General features: G+C 48.5%; 1 protein-coding gene across 1 annotated transcript in view; it reads right to left on the bottom strand.

Annotated features, from left to right (window-relative positions):
* Positions 1–25,370, bottom strand: part of LOC137377633 (disintegrin and metalloproteinase domain-containing protein 12-like) — a 136,816-nt gene that overhangs the window by 49,667 nt on the left and 61,779 nt on the right. Inside the window, exons 4-5 of the mRNA XM_068047495.1 lie at positions 15,067–15,143; positions 14,176–14,335 (exon numbers count right to left, since the gene is read on the bottom strand). Of these exons, the coding sequence (XP_067903596.1) occupies positions 14,176–14,335; positions 15,067–15,143 (237 nt within the window). The remainder of the gene's footprint in view (positions 1–14,175; positions 14,336–15,066; positions 15,144–25,370) is intronic.

Consider the following 25,370-nt stretch of genomic DNA (forward strand, 5'->3'; position numbering starts at 1 on the left):
CGGCCATTCAGCCCCATCTATTCCCATCGTCCAGCACCTGGTCCGTAGCCTTGCCGGTTACAGCACTTCAGGTGCATGTCCAAGTATCTTTTAAATGCTTTGAGGGTTTCTGCCTCCACCACCATTCCGGGCAGTGAATTCCAGACACTCAGCACCCTCTGGGTGCAAAAGTTTTTCCTCATGTCCCCTCTACTCCTTCTACCAATCACCTTAAATCTGTGCCCCCTGCTAATTGACCTCTCCGCTAGGGGAAACAGGTCCTTCCTGTCTACTCTTTCTAGGCCCCTCAAAATTTTGTAGACCTCAATTAAGTCACCCCTCAGCCTCCTCTGTTCTAAGGAAAATAACCCTCGCCTATCCAATTTTTCCCCAGAGCTGCAACTTTCAAACCCTGGCAACATTCTTGTAAATCTCCTCTGTCCTTCCTGTAATGTGGTGATCAGAACTGTACGCAATACTCCAACTGTGGCCTAACCAGTGTTTTATACAGTTCCAACATTACATCCCTGCTTTTGTATTCTATACCTCGGCCAATAAAGGAAAGCATTCCATATGCCTTCTTCACCACTTTAGCTACCTGTCCTGCCACCATCAGGGACCTGTGTACATGCATTCCAAGGTCTTCTCACCCCTCTCAATATCCTCCTGTTTATTGCGTATTCTCTCGCTTTATTTGCCCTCCCTAAATGCATTACCTCACCCTTCTCCAGTTTGAATTCCATTTGCCACTTTTCCACCCACTCAATCAAACCATTGATATCATTCTGGAGTCTACACCTATCCTCTTCACTATCAACTGCACGGCCAATTTTTATGTCATCAGAAAATTTCCCAATTATGCCTCTCACATTTAAGTCCAAATTATTAATATAAACCACAAACAGCAAGGGACCCAACACTGAGCTCTGTGGAATGCCACTGGAAACTGCTTTCCATTCGCAGAAACATCCGTCGACTACTACCTTTCGTTTGCTCTCACAGCCAATTTGGGATCCAACCTGCCACACTCCCCTGGGTCCCATGGGCTTTCATTTTTCTGACCAGTCTGCCACGCGGGACCTTGTCAAATACCTTACTAAAATCCATGTAGACCACATCCACTGCACTACCTTCATCAATCCTCCTTGTTACTTCCTCAATCAAGTTAGTGAGACATGACCTTCCCTTAACAAATCCATGTTGATTATCCCTAATAACCACCAAGTTGAATTTACACCTGAAATTTGTTCATTATATTTCTATATTTCAAACACTCCCAGGACAGGAATGATACAGGGTTCGATCACCGTAAAGCTCCCTTTACACTGTCCCATCAAACACTCTCAGGGCAGATACAGCAGAGTTAGATACAGAGTAAAGCCCCCTCTGCACTGTCCCCAAACACTCCCAGGGCAGGTACAGCACAGACTGCAGCCTAATTAGAGGTGCTGAGTGGACAACGAGGTTGATTTATTCTTTCATGGGATGTGGCTTCGCAGGCCAGGCCAGCATTTATTGCACATCCCTAATTGCCCTTGAACTGAGTGGCTTGCTAAGCCATTTCAAGGGCATGTAAGAGTCAACCACATTGCTGTGGATCTGGAGTCACATGGAGGCCAGACCAGGTAAGGACAGCAGATTTCCTTCCCTAAAGGACATTAGTGATTCAGATGGGTTTTTACAATAATTGACAATGGTTTCATGGCCATCATTAGACTAGCTTTAAGGTTCAGCTGACTGTGGCTGTGTGACTGCTGCAAGGAGGAAGACTGATACTGAAAAGGAAGGTTTTTTATCCATCTTGTCTATAAAGAAGAAAACAGGAGGCCATAAGAACTGAAAGCTCTCGTGATTTTGGTTTTTGAAGCTCTTTCATTAATGCTGTGGGGGGGGGGGGCAGAAGGCAGAAGAAACCTGGAGACCTGTGTTGTTCAATAGGGAGCTCCTGTGTTTACAGTACTGAATTGGGAGCTCCCTCCCCACCCCAACTACCTAGCCTGAGATAGCTGGAGCTGCCCTTAACATCAGAAGCAAAGTGTGCCTGGCAGCTTACAGCTGTCCCAGGTTAAGACATCCCCCCACCATGAGAAAGACTGCCCATTTAGGCAGCTGGCGAGGTCTGAGGGCCGCTTCAATGTCGAGTTCCGGGGGTAGCCTACTGTGTCTTCTGGACCTCAGAAGGGGTGCAGTGCCATGCCTGCAAGGGGGGTGGGGCATGTTCAGAAGAGCTGCCCCAACCTCCAGGCTGCCAACTCCATCTCGGCGGGCCAGGGTGGCACCGCCACACCTCCTCCTACTCGTGCAACAAACACCGCTCAGTCGGTTCCGAGGCCGTTGGGGGGGTGGGGGGATGGCGTCCAACTGGAAGGAAGGCACAACGTAAGTCAAAGGTGCGTCCCCTGACAGAACTGGACCTGAGCTCACCCCAGAACCTGATCCCGGGGAGCCTACCAGCCACTTGGCTGAGTTTGGGCCTGAGACATCAGGGTTGAAGGAGGGTGTGGGGGATGGGACGGAGACCGCTATAGCCACGGAGGTCTCCGGGTCTCATGGCCCCTCCCGGAAAAAGAGGAGTAGACACCCCTCTTCTCAAGCGGACCCTGAAGTACAGGGTCCATCTACTGGTGTGGGTTCTTGGGCTCGCCCCGCCACCAGCCCATCAGGGCATCAAGGCTTGGGTAGGAACCATCTATCCCTCGGAAAATGTGGGGGGTGGGGGGGGGGGTAGAGAAGAGATGCCACTGTAAATTTGGCAACTCTCGAGGTGGGGGCCCGCCCATGGTGGGGGAGCCTGTGGACCCACTGGGAGAAAATACTCCATCCACCACTGGGTTGGGTGTCCTGGGTGGGGGGCGCGAGACCTCCCAACTACCTGTTACGGCCTCCCAGGATGTACCTGACCCAAGGGCTGATTTGTATACAGCCCCAACTGCTGGGCCTCTGAGCACTGGCGGTACAGCAGGTGACCTCCTCTCTCTCTGCCTCCAGTTTCGGCTGGATTTCTGGAGTCGGGAACTAGCGTCTCTCCTGGCCTGGGGACGGAGGTGGAGGGGGGTCCTGAACCGCTGGCGTACATACGCTCCAGTTCCATAAAGGAACCCAGAGATAACTCTTCTGCCATCGATCCTGGGGAAAGATCGTGATGGAGGAGGGACCAGTTGGCACAGCCGGGACGCTCAGCCCACAGTGTGTGGTGGGCATGTTAGCCGCTGGTGATGACCCAGAGGAGGATGGGGATTTGGTGTGGGACTTGGAGGATCATCTTGAATCAATTGCCAGTGAGGCAGCGGACTCTCTCGTGTCTCCTACCGAGTCTCCTCTCATCCCCACTGCGGACATCCAGGACTTCCTTGCGCCTTGCAGGGGTTACTGCAATAAAATTCAGCTCGCCCTCGGCCGGGGGGTCGAATCTGCAGCTGATCATCTAGTCCGTCCTTGCAACCGTCATGAAGAGGGAGAAGGGCGTGCATCTGGTGGTGAGGCGAGATGTACTTCCACTTCCTCCTCACAGTGAGGTGTTGGCGACAGCTTTCAAAGTACTTTTGACGTGAAGATAACCATAGCCAGCCTCAACATCAACAGCAGCAGGGGGTCTCTCCACAGATTTCACAAACTCTCAGTCCTCAGGGAAGGGAGGTAGGCAGTGAGATTTCTGCAGGAAACCCATACCGTTCCGGGTGACGAAGCCATCTGGCTCCTGGACTGGCAGGTGATGTCTACATGAGTCACCTCACCCCTATTTTCTAGTGGGGAGGCTATCTTGTTGGCCCCCACTTTTCAGCCAGCGATCTTGGGGGTCAAGGAGCTTGTGCCTGGCACCAAAGGACTGGAGGCTTTGCTCACGTTGGTGGAGCTGACCAGCACCCTCCTCCAGCTCTCGAGAAGCAAATCCCCGGGGCTGACCACGGAGCTCGTCACGGTGTTCTGGGACGTCCTGGGCGGGTGATTACGCGCGAATCCTGGAGGGAAAGCCTGGCAGCTGGGCATATGCTCCTCTCATGGCGCAGGGCGCTTATCATCCTGCTGCTGAAGAGGGGCGATCTCTGCTCGCTTAAGAACTGGCATCAAGTCTCCCTCCTCAGTATGGATTATAAGATCTTTGCCCAGGCTATTACCATCTGCCTGGGCTCCGTGCTGGCCCACATGATCCATCCCGAGCAGTCCTACATGGTCCCAGGCCGGTCCATCCAGGACAACATCCACCTGGTCCGGGACCTGATCCATCTTTCCCAGAGGACTGATCTGTCAGCTGCCTTTCCCTCAATCAGGAGGAAGCATTTGACACGGTGGATCACGAATATCTTTTCGGGGCTCTGCGCGCCTCCGAACAGCGGCCACATTTTCTGGCCTGGGTCCGACTTTTATATGCTGCTGCAGAGTGCCTGTTCAAAGTTGACAGATCCTTGACGTTACCCCTTTGCTTTCGGAGATGAGTACGTCTACATAGATTTTAATAAGGCATTTGACAGGGTCCCACATGACAGATTAGTCAGAAAAGTGAAAGCTCATAGGATACAGGAGAATGTGGCAAGTTGGATCAAAAATTGGCTCAGTGAGAGGAAACAAAGGGTAGTAGTCAACAGATGTTTTAGCGATTGGAAATCGGTTTCCAGTAGCGTTCCACAGGGCTCAGTGTTAGGGCCTTTGCTGTTAGTGGTTATATTAATGATTTGGACTTAGTTGTGGGAGGCATGATTGGGAAATTTGCTGATGACACAAAAATTGGCCGAGTAGTTGATAGTGAAGAGGATAGCTGTACACTCCAGAATGATATTAATGGTTTGGTTGAGTGTGCAGAAAAGTGGCAAATGGAATTCCATCCAGAGAAGTGTGAGGTGATGCATCAAAGGAAGGAAAACAAAACAAGGGAATGCACAATAAACGGGAGGATATTGAGAGGGGTAGAAGAGGTGAGAGACCTTGGAGTGCATGTGCACAGGTCCCTGAAGGTGGCAGGACAGGTAGATAGAGTGGTGAGTCAGTGTTCCATGTGTCTATCGAGTGTGCGAAGTTACAGCCCCTCTGAGTATTTAAGGGGGCTGCTCCTCAAGTTTTGTTGCACTTCAGCCCCACGCTCCTGATCTTTGGGTACCCGGTGCGGAGGAGCGTGGGCTGGGAGGAGGATCTCCCAGTCGGTCTGCTCCTGGGCCTGGCCAAGGTGGAAATTCACAGGTCCAGGCAGTGGGCCATTAGGGGGTCTGTCTGCCGATTGACTGCCCCTCTTCTGAGGTTACATTCACACCCAGGTTCGCTATAAATTGGATGAAATAATCGCACAATTAGATGTAAACGGGTATGATATAGTCGGGATTACGGAGACATGGCTGCAAGGTGACCAGGGATGGGAAATGAACATCCAGGGGTATTCAGTATTTAGGAAGGACAGACAAAAAGCAAAAGGCGGTGGAGTTGCATTGCTGGTTAAAGAGGAAATTAACGCAATAGTAAGGAAAGATATTAGCTCTGACGATGTGGAATCTGTACGGGTAGAGCTGAGAAACACTAAGGGGCAAAAAACATCAGTGGGGGTTGTATATAGAAACCCAAATTGTAGTGGTGATGTTGGGAATAGCATTAAACAGGAAATTAGAGACGCATGCGATAAAGGAGCATCTGTAATTATGGATGACTTGAATCTGCATATAGATTGGGCAAATCAAATTAGTCACAATACCGTAGAGGAGGAATTCTTGGAGTGTATACGGGATGGTTTTCTGGACCAATAAGTTGAGGAACCAACTAGAGAACAGGCCATCCTAGACTGGGTATTGTGTAATGAGAGAGGAATAATTGACAATGTAGTGGTGCGAGACCCCTTGGGGACGAGCGACCATAATATGATAGAATTCTTCATCAAGATGGGGAGTGACGTAGTTGATTCTGAGACTAGGGTCCTGAATCTGAGTGAAGGAAACTACAAAGGTATAAGGCGCTAGTTGGCCATGGCGGATTGGGAAACTTAAAGGGATGACGTTGGATAGGCAATGGCAAACATTAAAAAGCACACAGATGAACTGCAACAATTGTTTATCCCTGTCTGGCGCAAAAGTAAAACGGGAAAGGTAGCCAAACCATGCCTTACAAGGGAAATTAGAGATAGCATTAGATCCAAGAGGCATATAAATCTGCCAGAAAAAACAACAGACCTGAGGATTGGGAGCAGTTTAGAATTCAGCAAAGGAGGACCAAGGGATTGATTAAGAAGGGAAAAATAGAGTACGAGAGCAAGCTTGCAGGGAACATAACAAGTGACTGTAAAAGTTTCTATAGGTATGTGAAGAGAAAAAGATTGGTGAAAACAAATGTAGGTCCCGTACAGTCAGAAACAGGGGAATTTATTATGGGGAATAAAGAAATAGCTGACCAACTAATTGCATACTTTGATTCTGTCTTCACAAAGGAGGACAAAAATATCATACCAGAAATGTTGGGGAACACAGGGCTGAGGAAATTAGTATTAGTAGAGAAATGGTGTTGGGGAAATTGATGGGATTGAAGGCCGATAAAGGCCCAGGGCCTAATGGTATGCATCCCAGAGTACTTAAGGAAGTGGCCCTGAAAATAGTGGATGTATTGGTGGTCATCTTCCAAGATTCTACAGACTCTGGAACAGTTCCTACAGATTGGAGGGTAGCTAATGTAACCCCACTATTTAAAAAGGGAGGTAGAGAGAAAGCAGGGAATTATAGACCAGTCAGCCTGACGTCGGTAGTGGGGAAAATTCTGGAGTCCATTGACAAAGATTTGATAGCAGAGCACTTAGACAGAACAGTGGTAGAATTGGGCAGAGTCAGCATGGATTTACAAAAGGGAAATCATGCTTGACAAATCTCCTAGACGTCTTCGAGGATGTAACTAGTAGAGTTGATGAGGGAGAGCCAGTGGATGTGGCTTATTTGGACTTTCAGAAGGCTTTCGACAAAGTCCCACCTAAGAGATTAGCGTGTAAAATTAAAGCGTATGGGATTGGGGGTAGTGTATTGCAATGGATAGAAAATTGGTTGGCAGACAGGAAACAAAGTGTAGGGATAAATGGGTCTTTTTCCGAATGGCAGGCAGTGGCTAGTGGGGTACCACAGGGATCGGTGCTAGGACCCCAGCTATTCACTATATTAATGATTTAAATGAGAGAACTAAATGTAATATCTCCAAATTTGCAGATGACACAAAACTGGGTGGGAGGGTAAGTTGTGAGGAGGACGCAGAGAGGCTTCAGGGTGATTTGGACAAGTTGAGTGAGTGGGCTAATGCATGGCAGATGCAGTATAATGTGGATAAATGTGAGGTTATCCACTTTTGTAGTAAAAACAGGAAGGCAAATTATTATCTGAACGGCTAGAAACTGAGAGAGGGGAATAGGCAGCGAGACCTGGGTGTTCTCGTACACCAGTCGCTGAAGGTAAGCATGCAGGTGCAACAGGCGGTAAAAAAGGCAAATGGTATGTTGGCCTTCATAGCGAGAGGATTCGAGTACAGAAGCAGGGATGTCTTGCTCCAATTATACAGGGCCTTGGTGAGGCCACATCTGGAATAGTGTGTGCAGTTCTGCTCTCCTTATCTGAGGAAGGATGTTCTTGCTATAGAGGGAGTGCAGCGAAGCTTTACCAGGCTGATTCCTAGGATGGTGGGACTGACATATGAGCAGAGATTGAATCAGTTAGGATTATATTTGCTAGAGTTCAGAAGAGTGAGGGGGGATCTCATAGAAACCTATAAAATTCTAACAGGACTTGACAGGGTCGATGTAGGAAGGATGTTCCCGATGGTGGGGAATCCAGAACCAGGGGTCATAGTCTAAGGATACGGGGTAAACCTTTCAGGACTGAGATGAGGAGAAATTTCTTCACCCAGAGAGTGGTGAGCCTGTGGAATTCGCTCCCACAGAAAGCAGTTGAGGCCAAAACATTGTATGTTTTCAAAAAGGAATTAGATATAGCTCTTGGGTCTAAAGGGATCAAAGGGTATGGGGGGAAAGCGGGAACAGGTTACTGAGTTGGATGATCATCCATGATCATAATAAATGGCGGAGCAGGCTCGAAGGACCGAATGGCCTACTCCTGCTCCTATTTTCTATGTTTCTACGTCCCTGGAGAAGGAGCATGCTGTGTCCGCCAGTTCGCTTGAGGCCTTCCACAACTGGTGGACACCGCAGAGGCTGGAGTGCATCATAGATGCAGAAAACTGAATTTTACTTTCAGTTTTGTTTTATTTACCTGTTTTTAATAGTTATTTATTTAAAATACATATCAAGGGGGCCTGAGGAATAAAGGCCCCCTCGACAAAAAATAAAAGCGGTCTGGGGTATAAAGGCTTCCGAGAAAAAACAGGGTTGACTGCTGAAAAAGAAAGAATGTGTTAGATACAGAGTAAAGCTCCCTCTAAACTGTTCTGTCAAACACTATTTAACTACACTTTAAGCCAAGCCCCACCTGAGCAACTTCATTACATCTGGGATATTTTTGTTTACCAAGACAGACATCCTTGCAGCAATGCTGACTGCCAGAACCAATTTGGTGCTCCATGATTCACTCAATTGTGATGCTAGACTGTGTCCACTAATATCTTGGTTGAGACTTGTTAAAATCCCTTCACATAAGGTCCTTCGACCTGTATACAATTCCAATCTTCATCCCATTTATCTGGACCAGGTCATTGGACATTGTTCAATCTCACTGCAGGTGCCACTTCCAACATCTGCAGTTGTTGCCAAGACAAGCACTCGCTTCTTGCCGCACATGTGGAACGGATTTTTTATTGCTGAAAATTGACAAATTAAAAGGGTTTTTTGAAAGGTAATGGAAGAGATTCAGCTGGTGGCCTTATGTGAGTAATTTCAAATTTACGCCTTCTCCTTGAGAAAGACCATCTTGAAACATCTAATCTGAGTTAACATCTGTGTTAACCAAATGATTTATTTTAACCGAATCATTCACTCAGTACGTTAAACAGACAACTGCGGAGCTAGCTTGCTCAAACAACATGTGATTAAACTTAATTACGATAACTTGAACTACATCATCCATAGTTTGAATCTGTTATCAGCTCTGTAACATAATGTGTCTTAAGTTTCTGCAACAATAATGTAGTCTCATATGTCTGAGAAAAGATAGGCTGTTCCTCCCCAGGAAGAGGTAGAGCAAGCAGCTGCGAAGAAAGACGACTCGACAGAGGGCCATGTCTGGGAACAGACATGGTTACATGCTTAACAGTTTGTTGGAAATTTCAGGGGTTTGCAAGGTAGTTGAACAAAAAGGTTAAAGGTCTCTCTAACCTTTGGGCTTGTCAACGTCACCTGCCTTAGGATCCACTGTTGGTAGTCTTCCATTAGCCCATTTTAATGAAGGGGAAGCAACCTGAACGGGTCCATGCTTGCTGATTATCGGGAATCACTTTCTACCATAAAGTTGGGTCCAAAACTCATGCTTTTTGGTAAAGAAATAGTGTGACTAAGGCACAACAGCGAGAAGAACAAAGAACAGTACAGCACAGGAACAGGCCATTCGGCCCTCCAAGCCTGCGCCGATCTTGATGCCTGCCGAAACTAACACCTTCTGCACTTCCGGGGCCCATATCCCTCTATTCCCTTCCTATTCATATAGTTGTCAAGATGTCTCTTAAACGTCGCTATCGTATCTGCTTCCACCACCTCCCCTGGCAGCAAGTTCCAGGCACTCACCACCCTCTGTGTAAAAAACTTGCCTTGCACATCCCCTCGAAAAATTTACCCCTCACACCTTAAACCTATGCCCCCTAGTAACTGACTCTTCCACCCTGGGAAAAAGCTTCTGACTACCCACTCTGTCCATGCCGCTCATAACTTTGTAAACCTCTATCATGTCGCCCCTCCACCCAGTGAAAACAATCCGAGTTTTTCCAACCTCTCCTCAAAGCTAATGCCCTCCAGAACAGGCAACATCCTGGTAAACCTCCTCTGGACCCTCTCCAAAGCCTTCACGTCCTTCTGGTAGTGTGGCGACCAGAAATGCACGCAATATTCTAAGTGTGGCCTAACTAAGGTTCTGTACAGCTGCAACATGACTTGCCAATTTTTATACTCTATGCCCCGACCGATGAAGGCAAGCATGCTGTATGCCTTCTTGACTACCTTATCCACCTGCGTTGCCACTTTCAGTGACCTCCGGACCTGTACGCCCAGATCTCTCTGCCTGTCAATACTCCTAAGGGTTCTGCCATTTACTGTATACCTCCCACCTGCATTAGACCTTCCAAAATGCATTACCTCATATTTGTCCAGATTAAACTCCATCTGCCATTTCTCCGCCCAAGTTCCAACCGATCTATATCCTGCTGTATCCTCTGACAATCCTCATCATTATCCGCAACTCCACAACCCTTTGTGTCGTCCGCAAACTGACTCATCAGACCAGCTACATTTTCCTCCAAATCATTTATATATACTACAAACAGCAAAGGTCCCAGCACTGATCCCTGCGGAACACCACTAGTCACATCCCTCCATTCAGAAAAACACCCATCCACTGTTACCCTCTGTCTTCTGTGACTGAGCCAGTTCTGTATCCATCTTGCCAGCTCACCTCTGATCCCGTGTGACTTCACCTTTTGTACCAGTCTGCCATGCGGGACCTTGTCAAAGGCTTTACTAAAGTCCATATAGACAACATCCACTGCCCTTCCCTCATCAATCATCTTCGTCACTTCCTCAAAAAACTCAATCAAATTAGTAAGACACGACCTCCCCTTCACAAAACCATGCTGTCTCTCGCTAATAAGTTCGTTTGTTTCCAAATGGGAGTAAATCCTGTCCCGAAGAATCCTCTCCAATAGTTTCCCTACCACTGACATAAGGCTCAGCGGCCTATTATTTCCTGGATTATCCTTGCTACCCTTCTTAAACAAAGGAACAACATTGGCTATTGTCCAGTCCTCTGGGACCTCACCTGTAGCCAATGAGGATGCAAAGATTTCTGTCAAGGCCCCAGCAATTTCTTCCCTTGCCACTCTCAGTATTCTAGGGTAGATCCCATCAGGCCCTGGGGACTTATCTACCTTAATGCTTTGCAAGACACCCAACACCTCCTCTTTTTTGATAATGAGATGACTGAGACTATCTGCACTCCCTTCCCTAAGCTCATCATCCACCAAGTCCTTCTCCTTGGTGAATACTGATGCAAAGTACTCATTTACCACCTCGCCCATTTCCTCTGGCTCCACGCATAGATTCCCATCTCTGTCCTTGAGTGGGACAACCCTTTTCCTGGTTAACCTCTTGCTCTTTATATATGTATAAAAAGCCTTGTGATTTTCCTTAATCCTGTTTGCCAATGACTTTTCATGACCCCTTTTAGCCCTCCTAACTCCTTGCTTAAGTTCCTTCCTACTGTCTTTATATTCCTCAAGTGCTTCATCTGTTCCTAGCCTTCCAGCCCTTACAAATGCTTCCTTTTTCTTTTTGACTTGGCTCACAATATCCCACGTTATCCAAGATTCCCGAAACTTGCCAAACTTATCCTTCTTCCTCACAGGAACATGCTGGTCCTGGATTCTAATCAGCTGACGTTTGAAAGACTCCCACATGTCAGATGTTGACTTACCCTCAAACAGCCGCCCCCAATCTAAATTCTTCAGTTCCTGCCTAATATTGTTATAATTAGGCTTCCTCCAATTTAGCACCTTCACCCGAGGACTACTCTTATCCTTATCCACAAGTTCCTTAAAACTTATGGAATTATGGCCACTGCTCCCGAAATGCTCCCCCACTGAAACTTCGACCACCTGGCCAGGCTCATTCCCCAATACCAGGTCCAGAATGGCCCCATCCCTAGTTGGCATATCTACATACTGTTTCAAGAAGCCCTCCTGGATGCTCCTCTCAAATTCTGCCCCATCCAAGCCCCGAGCACTAAGTGAGTCCCAGTCAATATTGGGGAAGTTAAAATCACCCACCACTACAACCCTGTTACCTTTACATCTTTCCAAAATCTGTCTACATATCTGCTCCTCTACCTCCCGCTGGCTGTTGGGAGGCCTGTAGTAAACCCCCAATATCGTGACTGTACCCTTCCTATTCCTGAGCTCCACCCATATTGCCTCGCTGCATGACCCCTCTGAGGTGTCCTCCAGCAGTACAGCTGTGATATTCTCCTTAACCAGTAATGCAACTCCCCCACCCCTTTTACATCCCCCTCTATCCCGCCTGAAGCTTCTAAAGCCTGGAACATTTAGCTGCCAATCCTGCCCTTCCCTCAACCAAGTCTCTGTAAAAGCAACAACATCATATTTCCAAGTACTAATCCAAGCTCTAAGTTCATCTGCCTTACCTGTTATACTTCTCGCATTGAAACAAATGCACTTCAGACCACCAGTCCCGCTGTGCTCAGCAACATCTCCCTGCCTGCTCTTCCTCTTAGTCCTACTGGCCTTATTTACTATGTCCTCCTCATTTACTTCACCAGCTGTCCTACTGCTCTGGTTCCCACCCCCCTGCCACATTAAACCCTCCCGAGTGACGCTAGCAAACCTTGCAGCCAGGATATTCGTGCCCTTCCAGTTTAGATGCAACCCGTCATCAATAACTGATGTTAGAATACAACTCTATCCCGAACACAACCGGCTTCATATTTGTTACTCAGTTTAAATTGTTGTTTAGCATACTTTGTGTATCTGACTCTGTTCTTGTTTTAAATACTCAACTGTTATCAATGCTTCGAGTCAGACTATCCTAGATCTTCTTGCATGAAGGGACAAAAGCCTTCTGGGATTATCTAAACACAGCAGCCTGATTGTACCTGCTCCCACAGGCTCCTTATTGCGATATTTCAGCCATGCCATTTGCGTGGTCTCTGTAGGGGAACGTACACAGTGGATAAGGCATCACTTGATAGTGCTAAGCCACACAGCCTATAGGTTCCAGGTTTGATTCTTGGTCTATGCTGCATTACTTGAATTCAGCTAGAGCAGAATACGGCCTCAGCTTGTCTGGTTTCGGCTGGTGGGGGTGGGAGTGGGGGTGGAATAGTGGCAGTGCAATCAGACAAGGTTTCTGCTCCTGACCAGTGACCCTGCTAGAAACGGACGATCAACGGACATCAAGCAAAGGCTGGATCAGGTTTGCTTGTGAAGTCTTGCATGGTTGAATGAATAGCTTACTTACATAATGTCTTGGCCAACATGAATGGCTAAAGAACTGTGTCAAATCAGTGCCTTTGGAAGAGAAAAGGGGAAAAATTTGGACCAAAAAAGGAAAGAGATTGGAGTTATCATTTGAATTCTGTATTCGTTGCAAATCACACTTTCACAAGTCACTGGCATGCCTCTCCCAAGAAACTACATGGCACCGAGAGGTTCGGGAATCTCTTGACCTGATGCATAAGGCAACACACAAGCCTAGATAGACCAGCTAGCCTTTTCCTGTCTATTGATTTACACTGAAAAAAAATACCAGTTCTGGCACAAGAGCAGTGTAGTGTGACTAATTGAAGGGGCCAAATGGCCTCCTTCTGTGTGGTATCACTATGATTCGAATTCATAGACAGAACAAAGAACAGTACAGCACAGGAACAGGCCATTCGGCCCTCCAAGCCTGCGCCGATCTTGATGCCTGTCTGAACTAAAACCTACTGCACTTCCGGGGCCCATATCCCTCTATTCCCTTCCTATTCATGTATTTGTCAAGATGCCTCTGAAATGTCGCTATCGTATCTGCTTCCACCACCTCCCCCGGCAGCAAGTTCCAGGCACTCACCACCCTCTGTGTAAAGAACTTGCCCTGCACATCCCCTCTAAACTTTGCCCCTCGCACCTTAAACCTATGTCCCCTAGTAACTGACTCTTCCACCCTGGGAAAAAGCTTCTGACTATCCACTCTGTCCATGCCACTTATAACTTTGTAAACCTCTATCATGTCGCCCCTTCACCTCCGTCGTTCCAGTGAAAACAATCCGAGTTTATCCAGCCTCTCCTCATAGCTAATGCCCTCCAGACCAGGCAACATCCTGATAAACCTCTTCTGTACCCTCTCCAAAGCCTCCATGCCCTTCTGGTAGTGTGGCGACCAGAATTGCACGCAATATTCTAAGTGTGGCCTAACTAAAGTTCTGTACAGCATGTACAGATATGTTTTGATATGTCCACTAATAATCTCCACTGCACAGATTCCTCAACCTGCTAAACAACTGCACCAACCCATCTTAGTTAAACACAAAGCACGATGCTTACCTGATTTGGGTGCTGAGTATGTTCAGGGATTAGGTGTCTGCCTCTGCACCTAATCTCTCTTGATTTGAGATGCTCAGGTCTATACACCAGGTGGTACCCGTGTCCATCTCTCTCAAGATGCTCAATAACATAACTCTGGTTTGTGAGAATAATTAGAGCGCTAACAGCAACACAAGAGAAAGAATGAAGGTTAGACAGGTCTTGGATGCTTACAAAAAGAACTCCACAAAGCGGTCATTTCTGACCTTGTGTTCCCAATAAAAGAACTCGCCTACCCAAATGGTAATTTGAAGTCTCCCCACACCCCCACACATTAAATGGTCACCAAGCAAAACAGAGTGCCAAGCAACAGACACATATATCGATGTAAGTATTCTAATAAATGTTGTGTATGTTATTTCTGGAATTATCTGGAACTTTTTTGTGTTTGACCATTTTAAGGTATTAATAAATTCAACCAGTGTGGCAGTCAGGTGCAGTAAATGAGTAGGGCATATGTTTTCCAGCAGGATGCGGAAGAAAGGTCTGGAAATAATCCAAAACCAAATATGCCCTGTTCTAGGAGCTCTTGCTGTGCCTTGTATGAAACAGAGCCTCCGCACATACCTTATAATACCAGTTACACAAAGCAGGGAGGTCTCGGAAGCAGCTGGTATAAGTGTGGAGGATGATATGTCCAGTCAGTTGAGACATACTGCCCTGCAGTAGGCCTCATCTGGAGGAGTAGGAATTCAAGGATAGGCAAGAGGCCTAGGGTCTCAAAGAATAGGTCATTATTTAAGGTGATAGTTTCAAGTTCCATTGCTCCACTCCAGTGACGTCAGCATACGGTATTATTCAGGTTCATGTTATGTTCAAGAACTCAAAAAGTTTTAACAGGTTACTGCTCACCTGAGACCTGAACATATACTTGCAGCTACCTGGGATCCAGAGAACCCTCTCACTGTCCCATCATAGTAACAGCGATTCTAGAGAGAAACCAGTTCAGATGGTGTTTTAATAATCTGATTGACATCATAAAAGAAAGTGATTGCATTTATATAGCACTTTTCATGACAACAGGACATCACAAAACGCTTCAAAATCAATCAAGTAATCACTATTCAGGAAAAACGGCAGCCAATTTGCCCACAGCAATCTTCCAAAAACTGGTGTGATGACCAGATGATCTGTTTTTTGTGATATTGATTGAAGGATAAATATTGGTCGGGTTACCAGGGATAACTCCCCTGTTCTTCTTCAAAATAATAGAGTCATAGAGTTATACAGCACAGAAACAGGTCCTTCAGCTCATCGTGTCTGTGCTGGCCATCCAGCACCCAACTATTCTAATCCCATATTCCTGCACTTGGCCTGTAGCCTTGTATGCTATGGCGTTTCAAGTGCTCATCTAAATACTACTTAAATGTTGCGAGGGTTCCTGCCTCTACCACCTCTTCAGGCAGTGCATTCCAGATCTTTAACATCCACGAAAGGGCAGACAGGACTTTGGTTTAACGTCTGAAAGATGGCACCTCCAACAGTACAGCACTCCCTCAGTACTGCACTGGAGAGTCAAGACAGCACTCGACAGTTAGTTATAACATGGAATTATCAAAGCCCCACTCCCCAGGTCTTCACCATGAGCAGTAACTGGGCAACACATACAGGAGGCAATGACACAAACATGACCATCAACTTCAGCTCGACCTAGAGAAAGGGAGAAAGTACTCATTAGTTTCAGGAGCTTTCAAAGCAACAAAAGTAGTAAACTTTGTGGAGAGCATGATGAAATACTGAAGGCACAAATAGCATTCCAGTCCTAGAACAAAATCTGCAGCCAACAAAATTGAAGTCTAACTGAAACCATCAACTCTGGGTTAAATGGACAATGAATTTAAGTTTTGAACAGAAACCCAGTAACAAAGGTGACCTACATACGAACATACAAATTAGAAGTAGGCCATTCAGCCCCTCGAGCCTACTCCGCCATTCAATAAGATCATGGCTGACCTGCTCCCACTCCACTGCCACAACTGCTCTGCAACCATGAAACATGACTGAAATCCACTGCAAAATTGACTTATCTGCACATTAAGCCAGGATTTGTCTCAAAACAATCCAGTTACCTGATCGGATTTCTTTTTTTATTCTTTCATGGGATGCGAGTGTCGCTGGCTAAGCCAGCATTTGTTGCCCATCCCTAAATTTCTTTAGAACCATAGAATCATAGAAAAATTACGGCACAGAAGGGGGCCATTCAGCCAGTCGTGTCCGTGCTAGCCGAGAAGAAAAAAAAATAGAATCTAGCCGCCCAATCTAATTCCACCTTCCGGCACCTGGTCCATAGCCTTGCAGGTTACAGCACTTCAGGTGCAGGTCCAGGTACCTGTCAAAAGAATTGAGGGTTTCTGCCTCCACCACTATTCCTGGCAGTGAATTCCAGACACCCACCACCCTCTGGGTGAAAAAGTTTTCCTCATGTCCCCTCTAATCCTTCTACCAATCACCTTAAATCTGTGCCCCCTGGTAATTGCCCTCTCCGCGAGGGGAAACAGGTCCTTCCTGTCTACACTATCTAGGCCCCTCATAATTTCGTACACCTCAATTAAGTCACCCCTCAGCCTCCTCTGTTCTAAGGAAAACAACACGAGCCTATCCAATATAATAAAAGCAAAATACTGCGGATGCTGGAAATCTGAAATAAAAACAAGAAATGCTGGAACCACTCAGCAGGTCTGGCAACATCTGTGGAAAGAGAAGCAGAGTTAACGTTTTGGGTCAGTGACCCTTCTTCGGAACAAGCCTATCCAATCCTTCTTCATAGCTGCAGTTTTTGAACCCTGGCAACGTTCTTGTGAATATCCTCTGTACTCTCTCCAGAGGAATTATGTCCTTTCTGTAATGTGGTGACCAGAACTGTATGCAATACTCCAACTGTGGCCTAATCAGCATTTTATACAGTTCCCGAATTACATCCCTGCTTTTGTATTCTATACCTCGGTCAATAAAGGAAAGCATTCCATATGCCTACTTCACCACTCTATCTACCTGTCCTGCCACCATCAGGGACCTGTGCACATGCACTCCAAGGTCTCTCACTTCTTCTATCCCTCTCAATATCCATTTATTGTGTCTTCCCTCGCTTTATTTGCCCTCCTCAAATGCATTACCTCACACTTATGTGGATTGAATTCCATTTACCACTTTTCCGCCCACTCAACCAAACCATTGATATCATTCTGGAGTGTACAGTTATCCTCTTCACTATCAACTACACGGCCAATTTTTATGTCATCATCAAATTTCCCAATCATGCCTCCCACATTTAAGTCCAAATCATTAATAAATACCACAAACAGCAAGGGACCCAAGACTGAGCCCTGTGGAAAGCCACTGGAAACAGCTTTCCATTCACAAAAACATCCGTCGACTACTACCATTTGTTTCCCAGAGCCAATTTGGAATCCAACCTGCCACATTGCCCTGTATTCCATGGGCTTTCATTTTACTGACTAGTCTGCCATGTGGGACCTTGTCAAATGCCTTACTAAAGTCCATGAAGACCACATACACTGCACCACCCTCATCAATCATAGAAACATAGGAGGAGTAGGCCATTCGGCCCTTCGAGCCTGCTCTGCCATTCAATACGATCATGGCTGATCATCCAAACTCAGTAACCTGTTCCCGCTTTCTCCCCGTATCTCTTGATCCCATTAGCCCTAAGAACTATATCTAACTCTTTCTTGAATATATTTAATTTGTCCTCAACTGCTTTCCGTGGTAGAGAATTCCACAGGTTCACCACTTTCTGGGTGAAGAAGTCTCTCTTCATCTCAGTTCTAAATGGCTTACCCCTTATCCTTAGACTGTGACCCCTGGTCCTCGACTGCGCCGCCATCAGGAACATCCTTCCTGCATCTAATCTGTCAAGTCCTGTTAGAATTTTGTAGGTTTCTATGAGATCCCCTCTCATTCTTCTGAACTCCAGCGAATACAAGCCTAATTGACCCAATCTCTCTTCATATGTCAGTCCTGCCATCCCAGGAATCAGTCTGGTGAACCTTCGCTGCACTCCCTCCATAACAAGAACATCCTTCCTCAGATAAGGAGACCAAAAACTGAACACAATACTCCAGATGTGGTCTCACCAAGGCCTTGTATAATTGCAGCAAGACATCCTTGCTCCTGTACTTGAATCGTCTCGCTATGAAGGACAACATACCATTTGCCTTCTTAACTGCCTGATGCACCTGCATGCTTACTGTTAGCGACTGGTGCACAAGGACACCAGGTCTCGCTGTACCTCCCCCTTTCCCAATCTAGCGCTTTTCAGATAATAATCTGCCTTCCTGTTTTTGCCACAAAAGTGGATAACCTCACATTTATCCACATTATACTGCATCTGACATGTATTTGCCCACTCACTCAACCTGTCCAAATCACATCTCTATCCGTCAGTACCTTACCCCCATTCCCAAGTTCACTCAGACAGCGGAAAACAACGAGAGCGGAGCCGGAGCATAAAGAGACCGGGAGAGAGAGAGAGTTCAATCAGACAGTGGGAAACAGTGAGATTGGAGCCGGAGCATAAAGAGACCGGGAGAGAGAGAGAGTTCAATCAGTAGGTGGGAAACAGCGAGATTGGAGCCGGAGCATAAAGAGACCGGGAGAGAGAGAGAGTTTACTCAGACAGCGGAAAACAACGAGAGCGGAGCCGGAGCATAAAGAGACCGGGAGAGAGAGAGAGTTCAATCAGTAGGTGGGAAACAGCGAGATTGGAGCCGGAGCATAAAGAGACCGGGAGAGAGAGAGAGTTCAATCAGACAGTGGGAAACAGCGAAAGTGGAGCCGGAGCATAAAGAGACCGGGAGAGAGCGAGAGAGTTCAATCAGACAGTGGGAAACAGCGAGAGTGGAGCCGGAGCATAAAGAGACCGGGAGAGAGCGAGAGAGTTCAATCAGACAGTGGGAAACAGCAAGATTGGAGCCGGAGCATAAAGAGACCGGGAGAGAGAGAGAGTTCAATCAGACAGTGGGAAACAGCGAAAGTGGAGCCGGAGCATAAAGAGACCGGGAGAGAGCGAGAGAGTTCAATCAGACAGTGGGAAACAGCGAGAGTGGAGCCGGAGCATAAAGAGACCGGGAGAGAGCGAGAGAGTTCAATCAGACAGCGGGAAAACAGTGAGAGCAGAGAAGGAACATAAAGAGACCAGGAGAGAGCGAGAGAGTTCAATCAGACAGCGGGAAACAGCAAGAGTGGAGCCGGAGCATAAAGAGACCAGGAGAGAGCGAGAGTTCAATCAGACAGCAGGAAACAGCGAGAGTGGAGCCGGAGCATAAAGAGACCGGGAGAGAGGGCGAGAGAGTTCAATCAGACAGCGGGAAACAGCGAGAGTGGAGCAGGAGCATAAAGAGACCGGGAGAGAGAGCGAGAGAGTTCAATCAGACAGCGGGAAAACAGTGAGAGCAGAGAAGGAACATAAAGAGACCAGGAGAGAGCGAGAGAGTTCAATCAGACAGTGGGAAACAGCGAGAGTGGAGCCGGAGCAGAAAGAGACCGGGAGAGAGCGAGAGTTCAATCAGACAGCGGGAAACAGCGAGAGTGGAGCAGGAGCATAAAGAGACCGGGAGAAAGCAGGAGAGTTCAATCAGACAGCGGGAAAACAGTGAGAGCAGAGCAGGAGCATAAAGAGACTGGGAGAGAGCAGGAGAGTTCAATCAGACAGCGGGAAAACAGTGAGAGCAGAGCAGGAGCACAAAAAGACTGGGAGAGAGCGAGAGAGTTCAATCAGACAGCGGGAAAACAGTGAGAGCAGAGCAGGAGCATAAAGAGACCGGGAGAGAGCGAGAGTTCAATCAGACAGCGGGAAACAGTGAGAGTGGAGCCGGAGCAGAAAGAGACCGGGAGAGAGCGAGAGTTCAATCAGACAGCGGGAAACAGCGAGAGTGGAGCCGGAGCAGAAAGAGACCGGGAGAGAGCGAGAGTTCAATCAGACAGCGGGAAACAGCGAGAGTGGAGCAGGAGCATAAAGAGACCGGGAGAGAGCAGGAGAGTTCAATCAGACAGCGGGAAAACAGTGAGAGCAGAGCAGGAGCATAAAGAGACTGGGAGAGAGCAGGAGAGTTCAATCAGACAGCGGGAAAACAGTGAGAGCAGAGCAGGAGCACAAAAAGACTGGGAGAGAGCGAGAGAGTTCAATCAGACAGCGGGAAAACAGTGAGAGCAGAGCAGGAGCATAAAGAGACTGGGAGAGAGCAGGAGAGTTCAATCAGACAGCGGGAAAACAGTGAGAGCAGAGCAGGAGCATAAAGAGACCAGGAAAGAGCAAGAGAGTTCAATCAGACAGCGGGAAAACAGTGAGAGCAGAGCAGGAGCACAAAAAGACTGGGAGAGAGCGAGAGTTCAATCAGACAGCGGGAAAACAGTGAGAGCAGAGCAGGAGCATAAAGAGACCAGGAAAGAGCAAGAGAGTTCAATCAGACAGCGGGAAAACAGTGAGAGCAGAGCAGGAGCATAAAGAGACCAGGAAAGAGCAAGAGAGTTCAATCAGACAGCGGGAAAACAGTGAGAGCAGAGCAGGAGCACAAAAAGACTGGGAGAGAGCGAGAGAGTTCAATCAGACAGCGGGAAAACAGTGAGAGCAGAGCAGGAGCATAAAGAGACTGGGAGAGAGCGAGAGAGTTCAATCAGACAGCGGGAAAACAGTGAGAGCAGAACAGGAGCATAAAGAGACCAGGAAAGAGCAAGAGAGTTCAATCAGACAGCGGGAAAACAGTGAGAGAGGAGCAGGAGCAGAAAGAGACCAGGAGAGAGCGAGAGAGTTCAATCAGACAGCGGGAAAACAGTGAGAGAGGAGCAGGAGCATAAAGAGACCAGGAAAGAGCAAGAGAGTTCAATCAGACAGCGGGAAAACAGTGAGAGAGGAGCAGGAGCAGAAAGAGACCAGGAGAGAGCGAGAGAGTTCAATCAGACAGCGGGAAAACAGTGAGAGAGGAGCAGGAGCATAAAGAGACCAGGAGAGAGCGAGAGAGTTCAATCAGACAGCGGGAAAACAGTGAGAGCAGAGCAGGAGCATAAAGAGACCGGGAGAGAGAGAGCGTTCAATCAGACAGTGAGAAACAGCGATAGCGGAGCCGGAGCATAAAGAGACCGGGAGAGAGAGAGAGAGTTCAATCAGACAGTGGGAAACAGCGAGAATGGAGTCGGAGCATAAAGGGACCGGGAGAGAGAGAGCGAGAGTTCAATCAGTGAGAAACAGCGAGAGTGGAGCCGGAGCATAAAGAGACCGGGAGGGAGAGAGAGAGAGTTCAATCAGTCAGTGAGAAACAGCGAGAGTGGAGCCGGAGTATAAAGAGACGGGGAGAGAGCAAGAGAGTTCACTCAGACTGTGAGAAACCAGCGATAGCGGAGCCGGAGCATAAAGAGACGGGGAGAGAGCGAGAGTTCAATCAGACAGCGGGAAACCGCGAGAGTGGAGCCGGAGCATAAAGAGACCGGGAGAGAGAGCGAGAGTTCAATCAGACAGTGGGTAACAGCGAGAGTGGAGCCGGAGCATAAAGAGACCGGGAGAGAGCGTGAGAGGTCAATCAGACAGCGGGAAACAGCGAAAGTGGAGCTGGAGCATAAAGAGACCGGGAGAGAGAGCGAGAGTTCAATCAGACAGTGGGAAACAGCGAGAGTGGAGCCGGAGCATAAAGAGACCGGGAGAGAGCGTGAGAGTTCAATCAGACAGTGGGAAACAGCGAGAGTGGAGCCGGAGCATCAAGAGACCGGGAGAGAGCGAGAGTTCAATCAGACAGCGGGAAACAGCGAGAGTGGAGCCGGAGTATAAAGAGACGGGGAGAGCGCAAGAGAGTTCACTCAGTGAGAAACAGCGAGAGTGGAGCCGGAGCATAAAGAGACCGGGAGAGAGCGAGAGTTCAATCAGACAGCGGGAAACAGCGAAAGTGGAGCCGGAGCATAAAGAGACCGGGAGAGAGCGAGAGTTCAATCAGACAGCGGGAAACAGCGAGAGTGGAGCCGGAGCATAAAGAGACCGGGAGAGAGAGCGAGAGTTCAATCAGACAGCGGGAAACAGCGAGAGTGGAGCCGGAGCATAAAGAGACCGGGAGACAGCGAGAGAGTTCACTCAGTGAGAAACAGCGAGAGTGGAGCCGGAGCATAAAGAGACCGGGAGAGAGAGAGAGAGTTCAATCAGACAGCGGGAAACAGCGAGAGTGGAGCCGGAGCATAAAGAGACCGGGAGAGAGCGAGAGTTCAATCAGACAGTGGGAAACAGCGAGAGTGGAGCCGGAGCATAAAGAGACCGGGAGAGAGAGCGAGAGTTCAATCAGACAGCGGGAAACAGCGAGAGTGGAGCCGGAGCATAAAGAGACCGGGAGAGAGAGCGAGAGTTCAATCAGACAGCGGGAAACAGCGAGAGTGGAGCCGGAGCATAAAGAGACGGGGAGAGCGCAAGAGAGTTCACTCAGTGAGAAACAGCGAGAGTGGAGCCGGAGCATAAAGAGACCGGGAGAGAGCGAGAGAGTTCAATCAGACAGTGGGAAACAGCGAGAGTGGAGCCGGAGCATAAAGAGACCGGGAGACAGCGAGAGAGTTCAATCAGACAGTGGGAAACAGCGAGAGTGGAGCCGGAGCATAAAGAGACCGGGAGACAGCGAGAGAGTTCAATCAGACAGTGGGAAACAGCGAGAGTGGAGCCGGAGCATAAAGAGACCGGGAGACAGCGAGAGAGTTCAATCAGACAGTGGGAAACAGCGAGAGTGGAGCCGGAGCATAAAGAGACCGGGAGACAGCGAGAGAGTTCAATCAGACAGTGGGAAACAGCGAGAGTGGAGCCGGAGCATAAAGAGACCGGGAGACAGCGAGAGAGTTCAATCAGACAGCGGGAAACAGCGAGAGTGGAGCCGGAGCATAAAGAGACCGGGAGAGAGCGTGAGAGGTCAATCAGACAGCGGGAAACAGCGAAAGTGGAGCCGGAGCATAAAGAGACCGGGAGAGAGAGCGAGAGTTCAATCAGACAGCGGGAAACCGCGAGAGTGGAGCCGGAGCAAAAAGAGACCGGGAGAGAGCGTGAGAGGTCAATCAGACAGCGGGAAACCGCGAGAGTGGAGCCGGAGCAAAAAGAGACCGGGAGAGAGCGAGAGAGTTCAATCAGACAGCGGGAAACCGCGAGAGTGGAGCCGGAGCACAAAGAGACCGGGAGAGAGCGAGGGTTCAATCAGACAGTGGGTAACAGCGAGAGTGGAGCCGGAGCATAAAGAGATCGGGAGAGAGAGCAAGAGAGTTCAATCAGACAGTGGGTAACAGCGAGAGTGGAGCCGGAGCATAAAGAGATCGGGAGAGAGAGCAAGAGAGTTCAATCAGACAGCGGGAAACAGCGAGAGTGGAGCCGGAGCAAAAAGAGACCGGGAGAGAGCGAGAGAGTTCAATCAGACAGCGGGAAACCGCGAGAGTGGAGCCGGAGCACAAAGAGACCGGGAGAGAGCGAGGGTTCAATCAGACAGTGGGTAACAGCGAGAGTGGAGCCGGAGCATAAAGAGATCGGGAGAGAGAGCAAGAGAGTTCAATCAGACAGTGGGTAACAGCGAGAGTGGAGCCGGAGCATAAAGAGATCGGGAGAGAGAGCAAGAGAGTTCAATCAGACAGCGGGAAACAGCGAGAGTGCAGCCGGAGCACAAAGAGACCGGGAGAGAGCGAGAGAGTTCACTCAGACTGTGGGAAACAGCGAGAGTGGAGCCAAGGCATAAAGAGACCGGGAGAGAGCGAGAGTTCAATCAGACAGTGGGAAACAGCGAGAGTGGAGTCAAGGCATAAAGAGACCGGGATAGAGCGAGAGAGTTCAATCAGACAGTGGGAAACAGCGAGAGTGGAGCCGGAGCATAAAGAGACCGGGAGGGAGCGAGAGAGTTCAATCAGACAGTGGGAAACAGCGAGAGTGGAGCCTAGGCATAAAGAGACCGGGAGAGAGCGAGAGTTCAATCAGACAGTGGGAAACAGCGAGAGTGGAGCCAAGGCATAAAGAGACCGGGAGACAGCGAGAGTTCAATCAGACAGTGGGAAACAGCGAGAGTGGAGCCAAGGCATAAAGAGACCGGGAGAGAGAGCGAGAGTTCAATCAGACAGTGGGAAACAGTGAGAGTGGAGCCAAGGCATAAAGAGACCGGGAGACAGCGAGAGTTCAATCAGACAGTGGGAAACAGCGAGAGTGGAGCCAAGGCATAAAGAGACCGGGAGACAGCGAGAGTTCAATCAGACAGTGGGAAACAGCGAGAGTGGAGCCAAGGCATAAAGAGACCGGGAGACAGCGAGAGTTCAATCAGACAGTGGGAAACAGCGAGAGTGGAGCCAAGGCATAAAGAGACCGGGAGAGAGAGCGAGAGTTCAATCAGACAGTGGGAAACAGTGAGAGTGGAGCCAAGGCATAAAGAGACCGGGAGAGAGCGAGGGTTCAATCAGACAGTGGGAAACAGCGAGAGTGGAGTCAAGGCATAAAGAGACCGGGAGAGAGTGAGAGAGTTCAATCAGACAGTGGGAAACAGTGAGAGTGGAGCCAAGGCATAAAGAGACCGGGAGAGAGCGAGGGTTCAATCAGACAGTGGGAAACAGCGAGAGTGGAGTCAAGGCATAAAGAGACCGGGAGAGAGTGAGAGAGTTCAATCAGACAGTGGGAAACAGCGAGAGTGGAGCCGGAGCATAAAGAGACCAGGAGAGAGCAAGAGAGTTCAATCAGACAGTGGGAAACAGAGAGAGTGGAGCCAAGGCATAAAGAGACCGGGAGAGAGCGAGGGTTCAATCAGACAGTGGGAAACAGCGAGAGTGGAGTCAAGGCATAAAGAGACAGGGAGAGAGTGAGAGAGTTCAATCAGACAGTGGGAAACAGCGAGAGTGGAGCCGGAGCATAAAGAGACCAGGAGAGAGCAAGAGAGTTCAATCAGACAGTGGGAAACAGAGAGAGTGGAGCCAAGGCATAAAGAGACCGGGAGAGAGCGAGGGTTCAATCAGACAGTGGGAAACAGCGAGAGTGGAGTCAAGGCATAAAGAGACAGGGAGAGAGTGAGAGAGTTCAATCAGACAGTGGGAAACAGCGAGAGTGGAGCCAAGGCATAAAGAGACCGGGAGAGAGTGAGAGAGTTCAATCAGACAGTGGGAAACAGCGAGAGTGGAGCCGGAGCATAAAGAGACCGGGAGAGAGCGAGAGAGTTCAATCA

The sequence above is a fragment of the Heterodontus francisci genome, chromosome 1 (genome assembly GCF_036365525.1).
Source record: "Heterodontus francisci isolate sHetFra1 chromosome 1, sHetFra1.hap1, whole genome shotgun sequence".
Lineage (NCBI taxonomy): Eukaryota > Metazoa > Chordata > Chondrichthyes > Heterodontiformes > Heterodontidae > Heterodontus > Heterodontus francisci.